We start from the raw sequence: 13,709 nt of genomic DNA on the forward strand, positions 1-13,709 counted from the left end.
TCTAGGATTCAGCATGGGAGTGGGCACAGTTGCCCGTGGGAGAGGTACTGTGGCATTGCTTGTGTCAGAAATGATTGTTTCCATGAGGTCAGTTCTGACCACAGTCCATACCACTCTCCAAACTACAGTTATAGGATGATGGTGTCTTTCTGTGAAAAATTGTAAATGTTGACACAGTCGAGACAATGCATATGACCAGGTGAAATAGGAGACGAAGTAGCTGTAAAAATAAAAATCAGCAGCTGAGGCCCCTGCCAAGAGCTCCTGCCAGAAGATGGCGGCCACAGAGCTGACGCTGCCTGAGAAGTCCCTGGGGCTGAGTAAAGGGAACAAATACAGCGTTCAGGGTGAGCACCAGATTCCAGTTCTTCAAACAAACAATGGTCCAAGTCTAACAGGACTGACTCCTGTAGCAGCTCATCTTGTCAAGCAGGCCAACAAAGAATATTTGCTTGGGAGCACTGCAGAAGAAAAAGCATCCGTTCAGCTGTGGTTGGAATACAGGGTAACTCAAGTAGATGGACACTCCAATAAAGACAATATCCGCACTCTGTTGAAGGATCTTAATTCCTGTCTTGAAGATAAAGCCTACCTTACAGGATTTAACTTTACCTTAGCAGATATCCTATTGTACTATGGACTTCATCGCTTTAGAGTTGACCTGACAGTTCAAGAAAAGGAGAAATATCTTAGTGTGTCTCACTGGTTTTGTCACATTCAGCACTATCCAGGGATTATGCAACATCTGTCCATTGTTCTCTTCATCAAGAACAGACGATATACTAATTCCCACTAGAAGCTATCCATGACATACAGAAGCGTGATCACAAATATTTTAAATGGAAAGTGTATTCTGGACCAGAGAACCAGCGTAAATTGATACACAGTCATTCTTTATTTGCTCAAGTTCATGGAATTAACTTATGTCTGAAAAAAAAATCAACAGCTGAAACTTGACTTGAGAGTTTTAGAGGGCACAGGTATTGAACTTAAGTTGGTTTGATTCTAAATCCCTGTACTTCCACTATAAACAGTATAGTCTTTTACGAAGTACTGAAATGTCTGTGGAAGAAGTTAAAAGATGGGTAAAAAAGAAGCTGTAACTTAATGTTACTAAGAAATGGAGTGACATTGTAGGGTAGTGCAGTATGTCTCTCTCAGGCAACATAATTTTTTTCCATTAAAATATATTATTAATATCCAACACACACAAAAGAAGGTATGTATTCTACATGTACATAATAATATAGAGGCACCTGGGTGGCTCAGTCGGTTGAGTGTCTGACTCTTGGTTTTCGCTCAGGTTATGATCTCATGGTTGTGAGATTGAGCCCAAGTTGGGCTCCACACTCAGTACAGAGTCTGCTTGGGATTCTCTCTTCCTCTCCCTCTGCCCCTCCTGCTCTTTCTCTCATTCTCTCTCTCTAAAATAAATAAATCTTTAAAATAATAATAAGAAGAAGAACAGTGAACCCACACCTAACTTAAGAAGTGGAACACTGACAATATCATTACATCAAACTTCTTCCCCCTTCTCCATCTAGAAGATCTCCATCTGGGGGCACCTGGGGGCTCGGTTAGAGGAGCCTGTGACTCTTGATCTTGGGATCATGTTTGAGTCCCACATTGGGTGTAGAGATTACTTAAATAAATAAAACTTAAAAAAAAATAGAAGGTTTCTATCTGATCTTTAACCACAATTCTGAATTTTGTATGTATCATTGCCTTGGTTATTAGGCAAACTAGATCTTCAGGTTTGAATTAAAAAGGGGAAATCTAGCTTGGCTCCTAGTTAACTCCGAAACAGTTTTCTGGTTATTAGCATATTAACTCATCTGCTTTTTGCATATCCCCTGAAAGTGTGGTAGCGACACCTACATGATGAGCAGCCTCTAGAAGCAGCAGTGATTTCATGAGGACTGCTGGGTTTATGATAATGCCTCACGGTTAACCAGATGTAGTAGCTTCCTTCTTCTGGTCCTACACAGGCACTGTGAGCCCAGGGCACTTTCAAAGACCTTCCTTCTCATTCTGCTGTTAAATTGCATCTCTTTATCATCTTCTTCTTGGGTGTCTGGGTCAGCTGTACTCCAGCTTGCATCTATAGCTTCTAGAAGACTGGGGAGTCTAAAGAGTTTCAGGACTGAAAATGTGACAGCCATGGGGCTGTACCAGCAGAAGTATGTGACGTAATTTGCATAATCTGTTTTCCAAGACAATGACAGCAGCATGGAAAAGTTTTTTCAGGAATATGCAAAATCTCAAAGGTAAAGAGTCCACCTGGGACATATTTGCTGTTGAGTTACTTCAGGGGCGTATAAATCATGCAAATTCTGTTATGATCACTTTCATTGCAGACAAACACTTTTTTTCCACTTGGAGGGTTTTTAATTTCATTTCCCTTTTATAAAAGTAAAATGATATGTACATGGGTTTTTTGTTGTTGTGCAGAAGATCTAATAATGAAGTGCACTATTACCTCCTCTCCTGTCCCCAGTACAATTTCCTAGAGTCAACCAACTTTAAACAGTTTTCATTTCTAGTTCTTTTGGTGGCCTCCTGAATATCCTTAAATAATATGCTACTCCTTGACTTATCAGAAACACTGTTAATTCATTCATCCTTATTGAATTTTGATATTATTTCATTTTTTCTAATGGCTGCAACTGCACACTCTCTGACCTCTAACTTTTACTCTTCCCCACTGGGAACATGCCTGTTCCTCAAACATACCAGGTTTACTTCTGCCTCAGTTTCCTTGCCCTTGCTGTTTCCACTGCCCGGAATGCATTTCCTTCAGTTAGGCCCATACCCCACTCCCTCTAGTCTTTACTTCATAGTCATTTCAAGAAGACAGAGCTGGGATTGAAATCTGGACACTAGCTCCAGAGCCCCCACTCCTAATGTACTATACATCCTCAAGTCAAGGTTGATAATACTGCATTTTGTTCTGTACTTACATTAAAATCTTCCCTGAGTGGATTCTTAACGTTTGAAAATGAATAATCTGTTTTTACACTCTATATTAGGATTATTGTCCTTTTTTGGGGGTCCCAAGTCATGATTTTTTTGCCGATCAGAGGACACTGTTCTAGACGCTTCTTTCCTTCGTGCCCAACTTTGTTTACTTCCCTTTCTGATCCTGGAGGCTGGTGAGATTGTAGTCAGTCATAGCTGGTCTTTCCTTCACTGAAATGACCGGTGGTGGTCCCTCTCCTATTCTCTTTGTTGTTATGGATTACTGCCATTTGGTTGGTATCTCAAGTGAAGTGGGAAGCATGGCAGAAAGGAGCAGAACAAGGGAGGGAAAGCAAATACCAGTGTTCAGTGACTCATCTTGAACTGGAAGCTCCCAAAAAATAAGAGTTTTTGAAATTTTATTTTAAAATGAGACTCTGGAGGGGACACCTGGGTGGCTCAGTTGGTTAAGCATCGCCTTCAGCTCAGGTCATGATCCCAAGGTCCTGGGATCGAGCCCCGCATCGGGCTCCCTGCTCAGTGAGGAGCCTGCTTCTCCCTCTCCTTCCTGCTACTCCCCCTGCTTGTGCTCTCTCTCTCTCTGTCAAATAAATAAATAAAAACTTTAAAAACATAAAATAATTAAAAAATGAGAAGCTGGAACAAAAAAGGGAAGGGGAGAACTAGCATTTATTGAATGGCTTATCATGTGCCAGACACTAAAATACTTCCCGCATATCAGCTGATGGAACCTTCTGACAGTCTGCAAGGCTAAAGGGTCTCATGGTGGAATGAGAGGAGGATTTTGGAGGCTTGAAACCTTTTCTTCATACCACTTGTGTAATGTTTGGGACCCTCCACGATTCTGTCAGAAGGGTGATTCAGATCAGAAGACCTAGGGTAAGTATAGTCTGGGACATTGAGGCATATGGACTCCCTGAGGAGAAACCTTGGCTTTTGCTGACAGCCTCCTGGATTATCCATCAGCTCGTGGGCAAGCAGTAGCTTTGCATCTCTCAGTGTTGTAACCCTAGACAGAATCCATATGGCCTTATGTTTACTATCATGAAGGGATATTTAGCTTTTATTTTTGAGGGGTAGAAAAGAGTAAATGATGGTAGAGTACATTTGAAAAGTAGTGAATATTCGTAGGATACATCCATGTACTTCCAAACCCCAATATTTTCTGAAATAATTGTATAAAATGATTGATTTACATATCTCTAAAAAAAGCCTGAGGGTACCTAATGATGCACACACAGTTTAGAGTTCATTAGATTAGACTACTGTTCACATTTATATAAAATAGAGTAAAAAGACTTGCAAAACCCTAAAAATAAAGCCAGTCTCTGTCATTCCTAACAATATTCTGAAAATTCCTAAATGTAGCTTTGATGAAGTTTGGGTGCATGGGGAAATATTTCTCAAACTGCCTGGCTTTTTTAAAGATTTTATGTATTTAAGAGAGAAAGGGAGAACATTAGTGGGGGGGAGAGGGGCAGAGGGAGAAGCAGACTCCACACTGAGCAGGGAGCCTGACACAGGACTCGATCCCAGGACCCTGGGATCATGACCTGAGCCAAAGGCAGAGGCTTAACCGACTGATCCACGCAGGCACCCCCTGACTTTTTTTTTTCAATTTTTATTTACTTGTTTTTGTATCCAAGTATAATTAACATATAGTGCTATATTAGTTTCAGATGTACAATATAATGATTCAATTCTATACATTTTTCGGTGCTCATCAAAATGTGTACTCTTAATCCCCTTTATCTATTTCACCCATTCCCCCACCCGCCTCCCCTCTGGCAACCACCAGTTTGTTCTCTGCATTTAAGAGTATGGGTTTTGGTCTCTTTTTCTCTTTGTTTGTTCATTTGTCTTGTTTCTTAAATTCCACATATGAGTGAACTCCTATGGTATTTGTCTTGCTCTAATTTATTTCACTTAGCATTATACCTTCTAGGTTCACCCATGCTGTTGTAAATGGCAAGATTTCATTCTTTTTTATAGCTGAGTAATATTCTATTGTATATATGTATCATATCTTCTTTATCCATTCACCTGTTGATGGACACTTGAGTTACTTCCATATCTTCGTTATTGTAAATAATGCTGCAATAAACATAGGGGTTCAAATATCTTCTCGAATTAGTGTTTTCATTTCCTTTGGGTAAGTACCCAGTAGTGTAATTACTAGATCATATGGTAGTCCTATTTTTAATCTTTTGAGAAGCCTCCATACTGCCAGACTACCTGACTCTTTCTTTCCGTTAGGACAAGTGAGGATGGGAAAGGTCTTGCCTAAGACACAGCTGGAACTATAGCAACAGGAACTGGTAGATTTCAAAAACCCTCTGGGCAGCTGCAGAATTATATTTTGTAGCAAACACATTAAAATAACTTCCAATCCATGCGTTATGGGGAAAATGAATCACTTCTGTGCTGTCTTCAGAAATTCACATTAAGTCATTTTAAAAAAGGGAAAAGAAGTTGCAGAAATGCTAAGGTTGACTACCTCCTGATAAGCTCTATTCCCAAGCAGACAAGTGTATTGGAATTACTTTAGGAAGGTTGTCAGCTTTTCCTTGTTTGGGTCTAAATGAACTCCTAATATAAAAATGTTCCTGAATTAGACCTTGGCAGTCCCCTGCTTACAGATGGATTGAGTTCCCCAAATTGGATTCTAACCCAGTTGTTAGGAAATAAGAATACATATTGCATTGAAACAATGTTATACATGATGGTTAGAGTCCCAGACCAGCCCACAAAACTCTCTTTAACTCCCAGTGTTCTAAAAAGAATATTATAGGGGCGCCTGGGTGGCTCAGTTGGTTAAGCTTCTGACTTCGGTGCAGGTCATGGTCTCAGGGTCCTGGGATAAGGCCCCATATCAGGCTCCATGCTCAGGGGGAGTCTGCTTCCCCTCCTTCTTCTCCCTCTGCCCCTCCCCCTGCTCATGCTCTCTCTCTCTCTCTAGTAAATAAATAGAATCTTTAAAAAAATGAAAAGAATATTATAGACTAGTGTTTTTCAAATTGGAAGCCTCAACCAGTTAGTGGGTCATAAAAGCAACTTAGTGAATGGTGACAGCCTTTTAAAAATAAGAATAGGATAGAATGGAAGAGAAAAATATCAGAGCACATTGCATGAGATAAGGGTAGGTATTGTTTCATGGAACTCCTATTTCAGATATGTGTGTAGTGTGTATTTGTATACTGGGTAAAAATGCAAACGTATGTTTTACTGTGGTCTAAGTCCAAAGAAAATTTGGGTAGCTTTGCAATAAGCCGTGTCTCCCTGCAGGACGTGTGCAGAGTCACAACTCGGGGTCAGGATTACATTTCTGCAGATAGCTTGGATTTCAAGTGATTTAAACTAACTCCTGTTAAGCAGGAGATGTGTGTGTGTGTGTGTATGTGTGTGTCTCTTGAATGAGAAGCTGGGGTACCTGAGAAGGAGATGAAGAGTAGGAGAATGTGTATTAGTGGAGTGGGAAGTGATGACTGGAATTCCTAAGTGGGAGTTGACAAGTTTTTTTGTGCTACTTGTGAGCTAAAAATGTTTTTTACACTTAAAAAAAAAATTTTACAGAAATAATAAAATGTGACAGAAACCATATGTGGCCAGCAAAGCCTAAAATATTAGCTATCTAGCCCTTTACAGAAAAAGTTTGCAGAACCCTTTATTCTAGGGGAACAAGGAGCAAATACTTGTTAGGACTCTGAGTGAAAGTAAGAAAAACCCAAAGTGCACTCTAAGCACCAAGCCAGAGGATAATGGTGTATCTTCACCTACTGTAACTACAAAGGATCAAGAATAAGGATAAATCTTAAAAGTTTTCAGTGAGAAAAGATGGAGTTCCTAAAAGAAGTGACTGTCAGGCCAACAGCTGACTCATTAGCCAAGATAGAACAGAAGCAAAGTGTTAGAAAAAATACTTCAACCTGGAATTTTATGCCAGATAAGTTATCTTCCAAGATTGAGCATCAAATAATTGGTTTTAACAATATTTTTTTGTATCTGTGTCTGAGTAAAAGCAAAAATAAACTATTGGGACTTGATCAAACTAAAAAGTGTTTGCATAGTGAAGGAAACCATCAAAAAAGTGAAAAGACAACCTACTGAATGGGAGAGATACGTGCAAATGATATATACAATAAAGGGTTAATGTCCAAAAATATATAAAGAACTCACACAACTCAACACACACACACACATTCACACACACACAGTCTGATTAAAAAATGGGCGGAGGACCTAGATAGACATTTTTCTAAAGAAGACATACGGATGTCCAGCAGGCATATGAGAAGGTGGCTCAATATCACTAAACGAGGGAAATGCAAATCAAAACCACAATAAGATACCACCTCATACCAGTCAGAATGACTATTATTAAAAAGACAAGAAATAACAAGTGTTGGCAAGGATGTTGAGTAAAGAGAACCCTTGTGCACTGTTGGTGGGAATGCAAACTGGTACAGCCACTGTAGAAATCAGTATTAAAAAATTAAAAAAAGAACTACCATATGATCCAGCAATTCCACTTCTGGGAATTTAGCTAAAGAAAACAAAAACACTAGTTCAAGAAGATATATGCAGTTCTATGCTCATTACTGCATTATTTACAATAACCAAATATGGAAGCAACTTAAGTGTCCATGAATAGATGAATGGATAAAGAAGATATGTGTGTATGTGTGTGTATAATATTATTCAGCCGTAAAGAAGAATGAGATCGTCCCTCTTGTGACAACATAGAGGGTATTATGCTAAGTGAAATAAGTCAGTCAGAGAGACAAATACCATATAATTTCTCTTAAATGTAGAACTTAAAAAATGAAACAAATGAACAAACAAAACAAAGTAGGAACAGATTCATAAATACAAAGAACAAACTGATAGTTGCCAGAGGGTAGGTGTAGTAGGGGGATGGGCAAAATCGATGAAGAGGATTAAGAGGTACACACTTCCAGTTATAAAATAAGTAAGTCATGGGGATGTGAAGTACAGGATAGGGAATAGAGTCAGTAATATAGTAATAACTTTGTATGGCAACAGATGGTAACTAGACTTACAGTGATCATTTCATAATGTATATAAATGTTGGATCACTATGTTGTACACCTGAAACTAATATAATATTGTATGTTAACTGTACTTCAATAAAGAAGATTAAGGGTTATATAAAGAAATTTTCTAACAAAAAGTTTATGGTAATTTCCCTCCTGTAATCCCTCAGTGAAATAACTATTACAATAAGTATTCAGCAAGAATAAAAAGAGAAACCTGAAGGAACATTTGTAAAAACTAATGTATATTTGACCATAAAGCAGGGTTCAAGAACTGTCAAATGATTGAATCATATAGGGTATGCTTTCTAACCACAGTGGAATTAGGCTAGAAATCAGAAGATTACTAATAAATCCCCATATGTTTAGAAATTAAGTAATACACTTCTAAATAACCCATAGGTCAAAGAAGAAATATTTCAGTCAGAATGATAATGAAATATGACACATCAAAATTTGTAGCATGTAGCTAAAGGGGCGCCTGGGTGGCTCAGTCATTAAGCGTCTGCCTTTGGCTCAGGTCATGGTCCCAGGGTCCTGGGATCAAGCCCCACATCGGGCTCCCTGCTCAGCGTGAAGCCTGCTTCTCCCTCTCCCACTCCCCCTGCTTGTGTTCACTCTCTTGCTGTGTCTTTCTGTCAAATAAATAAAATCTTTAAAAAATAAAAAATAAAAAATAAAATAAAAATAGAGAAATTTATAACATTAAAATCATGTGTGAGAAAAAAAGGAAGGCTACAATTGAAGAGCTAACTGTCCCTCAAGAATTTAGGAAAAGAATGACAAACCCAAAGAAAGTATAAAATAGAAATTAATAAAAATAAAAGTAATAACAATAGAAATCAAATAAATAGAAAACAAATGTATAATAAAGGAGATCAAGAGGTGCCTGGGTGGGGCAGTTGGTTAAGCATCCTGACTCTTGGTTTGGCTCAGGTCATGATCTCAATGTTGTGAGATCAAGCCCCACATCAGGCTCCATGCTCAGCGCAGAGTCTGCTTAAGACTTTCTCTCCCTCTCCCCCTCCCCCTATTCTATCTCAAATAAATAAATCTTAAAAAAAGGGGATCAATAAAGCCAAGAGTTGGTTCTTTAAAAAGACTCGTAGTTTTGAAATACCCTGGTAATATGAATCCAATAAAAAAAAAGAAACGACACACATAACCAATCTTAGGAATGAAAAAAAGGACATCATTACAGATCTAATAAGTAAATGATAAATATCTAAATGAAAGAATACTATGAGCAATTATATATATATATATGAAGTTTGAAAATCTAGATGAAGTAGACAAATTCCTAAAAATATACAACTTACCCAAACTGGCAAGATGATACAGAAAACTTGAATATGTCTGAATATTAAGGAAATTAAATCAGTAATTTAAAATCTTAACAGGCTCAGTTGGACTTACTTAAGAGTTCTACCAACAACTAAGGAAAAAATAAATGATCTTAAGCTCTTTTAGAGAAAAAAAATGGGAAAAATCTCCAGTGTATTTTATGAGGCAAATGTAACCTCAATATCAAAATTTTACAAAGATATAATGAGAAAGAAAAGTTACAGACCAATTTCACTCATAAACATAAATACAAACATCATAAATAAATTACTAAAAAACCAAATTAGCAAAATGTAAAATAACACACCATAACCAACTAGGTTTTCTTCCACAAGGGTTTAAACTACATAAGGTTGGTTTATCAAACAAAAACTAACAGTGTAGGGGCACCTGGGTGGCTCAGTCAGTTAAGTGTCTGACTATTGGTTTCTGCTCAGGTCATGATCTCAGGGTCGTGAGATGGAGTCCCGCGTCGGGCTGTGCTCAGCACGAAATCTGCTTTAGATTCCCTCTCCTCCCTGTGCCCCTCCTGCTCACGCATGAACTCTCGCTCTCTAAAATAAAGAAATAAATCCTTTAAAAAGAAAAGATGCTTTACCCAACCTGCTACCAGGAAAATGAAAATGGAAGCAACATGTGACATCACACATATCAGAAAGGCAAAATCTAAGAAGTCTGACCACACCAAGTACTGTGGTGAAGGTGTGAAACAATAGGAACACTCCTGTGTTTGTGGTAGGAACGTAAATTGTTACAAGTACCTTTGAGAGCAATTTGGGAATAATTAGAGTTGAAGATGAGCACAGCCCATGATTCACTTCTAGGGAAGTTCTTCTCATACACACACACACACACACAGCTAACTATGCAAGGTGATGAATGTGTTAGCTAACCTATTGTAATAATTTCACAATATGCATGTGTATTAAATTATCCCATTGCATACCTTAAACCTGCACAATGTCATATGTCAATGATATCTCAATAAAGATGGAAAGTTGTGAATTTTTAAAAAGTGTTCTAAATCTTCTAAAAGCACATAGGAAGAAGACTATAAAGAAACTTGTTTTTGATCAGTTGTTATATCTGGGTAGTGAGATTATAAAAAAGTTACTTGCTTTGTTTTATTTTTAATATTTTCCTAAATTCCTTCAAAATGTGACTTATAAAAATATATTTAAAAATCAATACATCAAGGAGTGCCTGGGTGGCATATTTGTTGAGCATCTGACTCTGGGTTTCAGCTCAGGTCAGTCATGATCTTGGGGTTGCCAGATTGAGCCCCGCATTGGGCTCTGCACTCAGCGCAGTCTGTTTAAAACTCTCTCTCCCTCTCCTTCTGCCCCTGCCCACCCGTTCATGCTCTCTCTCTCAAATAAATAAATAAACGTCTTTAAAAAAATCAGTACATCAAACAAAAAGCAAACTGAAGTACTGCTATAGAAACTTCCCCACTAGGAACAACAAGCCCCTGTCTCTGGCCCTGGGTATTTCCCTCTGAACTTTCTCTTTTCCCACAACTTCTGGGCTAGAGACAAAATGGTCATCAATAATATGTAAATGCCGCAGGTCACACCTCCAGTGGGAGGTGTCCCAGCAGAAAAGCCCTTTCTAGCCCCATTAAATCGTTTGGCTTCTTTCCTTCTCACAACGTGTAGATTACTTTTGTGCTGCCAAAAATCCTTATGAAAACATTCTTGGTCTGGGATAACAAAAAGTCAACACAACTGATTATTTTGGTAGATTCTATAGGCCCACTTTTAATGTTCAAATACTCCTGATGAAAAGAGCATCCTTCAGCTGAATAAGTGCACAAATCATTGCTTTAAGAGCCCAGGTATCAAATCAAGAGCAATCCACTCATTTTTATACAAGTAGTTCTCAAACTAATTTAGCATGAGCCAGGATCACCTGAAAGGCTTCTTACAACATAGTTTTGACTGGACCCCACCTCTAGAATTTCTGATTCAGTCAGTTGGGATGGGGGCTGAGAATTTGCCTTTTTTTTTTTTACTTCTAAATTTTTTAAATTGAGGTATAATTGACATATAACATTGTATTAGTGTCAGGAGCACAACATAATGAATCCATATTTGTATACAATGTGACATGATTGCCACAGTAAGTCTGGTTAACATCCCTCACCTTACCTAGTTAAAAAATTTTTTTTCTCGTGATGAGAACTTTTTTTTAAAGATTTTATTTATTAGAGAAAGAAGCAGAGCAAGAAAGAGAACACGAGTGGGGGGGGGTTCGGTAGGGGCAGAGGGAGAGAGAGAAGGAGGCTTCCCACTGAGCAGGGAACCCAATGATGTGGGGCTCTATCCCAGGACCTTGGGATCATGACCTGAGCCTAAGGCAGCCACTTAACCCACTGAGCCACCCAGGTGCCCCATGATGAGAACTTTTAAGATCTACTATCTTAGAAACTTCCAAATATGCAATAGAGTATTATTAACCATAGCCACCATACTGTACATTATATTTCCATGACTTATTTATAAGAATTTGCATTTTTAACAGATTCTCTGTTGCTGGTGTGGCTGGTCTGGGGACCACACTTTGAAAGTTACTATTTCAGGTCTTGTTGGCCATCAGCCATTTTAGCTATGGTTTAGATGTCTTTTTTTAACGACCTCATATTTCATCTCCGTGGAATTTAAATGTTGATTTTAAGCTTAAGAACCAATAGATTCTGCTGTGACCCATGTTCTATCCCATGAAAAAACATAATACTGTCCAAATGGAGTCCTTCCATTACTTGCTTCCTTTCCACTGGATGTTGAGAAAAGAGTTGAAGGGTTTTGATGTCAGGTTGTTGAGTTATAGAGTTACCAGTGAAAGCATCAGAGATTGCTACTGTATCTTTTTATTTTATTTTTCTTTTTAAATTCTTTTAAGATTTTATTTTTAAGTAATCTCTACAACCAAAGTGGGGCTTGAACTTAACAACCCTAAGATCAAGAGTCTCATGCTCTACCAGTTGAGCTAGCCAGAAACCCCTAACACTGTATCTTTTTAGCACCCAAAATTGCTACTGTGTCTTTTAAGCAGATTGTTACTATATCTTTTTAAGCAAAGATTGTTACTATATCTTTTTAAAGAAAAGGTTGCTACTGTATCATTTTTAGTCTCAAAGATTGCTGTTGTATCTGTTTTCTGATTAGCAGGAGAGAATTTGGGCTTCTCCTTTGGACATGAGCCAGAGGTAATTTTTAAATTATATGGAAATTGTACACACACGCGCTGTCTGACAATAGAAGAAAAACACTGTCCAGGACTGGAATCGTGTTCTAGGGTATTAAATTATAATTAACTACTGATTCTTCTGTCTGGTTTTATTTCTGACTTGTATTTTGGATTTTGCTCCACCAAATGGATGTTGTTATTTAAACTCAACAATTTCTGGTGCCCTCCTCTGCGTGGTAACCATCTTCACCCACTGCTTTCTTTCAAAGCACTTATGGTGGGGGGGGAGAAGGAAGAGGAGGAGAGGGAGGGAAGGAGGAGGAGTTGTTGTTTGATAAGAGGAAAGAATGACAGGCTTCAGAAAGTGTTATACTTAAAATCTTCTTTTCCAGACAGGCTGACAGACTGAGTTGCTTACTTATGTAGGGCATGATTATACCACCAAAACAGTATTTCTACAAATATTTTAAACAATTTGGAGAAATAGGACTAAATTCAGTAATACACATGTTAGCAAAAATGAAGAAAAACATGTACTTCTTCCCCACTTTTTAACTTCTCATCTCTTTCAATATTAATTTAAAAAGAAAACATGCAAGTCACATTCACAGATGGATGGATTCACAGCTGATTCTTTGGTTTGGCTTACTCTAAAGTTGTTTCTCCCTCTTTTTCTTTTTTTTTTAAAGATGAATTAGAGGCATCATCTCAGTGCAAGAATACCTAGTCATTAGTCTAACACTAACCGAATGGTTCCTTTAACAGGGAATCCTCAAGGAAAATAGAAACCAGTATTTCCTTCAATTAGTTATTACTGAAATCCTTTTCTGATGTTCTGTTCTCTTTTCAAAAGACTGTCTTAGGATTTAAATGGATGTAAACAGATATTCTTTTATGAACATATCTAGACTAAATAATACTTAGAGAAAGCTTGGCAGGGGTGGGAATTGGGGAGATGGGAACCCTCCTGATAATCCTGTTTAAAACACCAGACTTTTGGATACCATTCTCCTGAGGACAGCAGGAGAAAAAGCATAAGTGAACTTTCAACCAGACTTCTAAATCTCTTTGAGGAAACTTCTACTGAGCCCTCTAGACAGAGACAGACCACTTATGAAAAAATCTCTTTTCTCAATCTGTTTC

General features: G+C 38.1%; 1 protein-coding gene across 1 annotated transcript; it reads left to right on the plus strand.

Moving 5' to 3' along the window:
- Nucleotides 1-274: 274 nt before the first annotated feature.
- Nucleotides 275-796, plus strand: LOC110577003 (eukaryotic translation elongation factor 1 epsilon-1-like). The gene has a single exon (XM_044921245.1). It carries the CDS (start codon nt 275-277, stop codon nt 794-796), a length of 522 nt encoding a protein of 173 aa, XP_044777180.1.
- The last annotated feature ends 12,913 nt before the right edge of the window (nt 797-13,709 follow it).

This window comes from Neomonachus schauinslandi, chromosome 14, assembly GCF_002201575.2.
Source record: "Neomonachus schauinslandi chromosome 14, ASM220157v2, whole genome shotgun sequence".
NCBI lineage: Eukaryota > Metazoa > Chordata > Mammalia > Carnivora > Phocidae > Neomonachus > Neomonachus schauinslandi.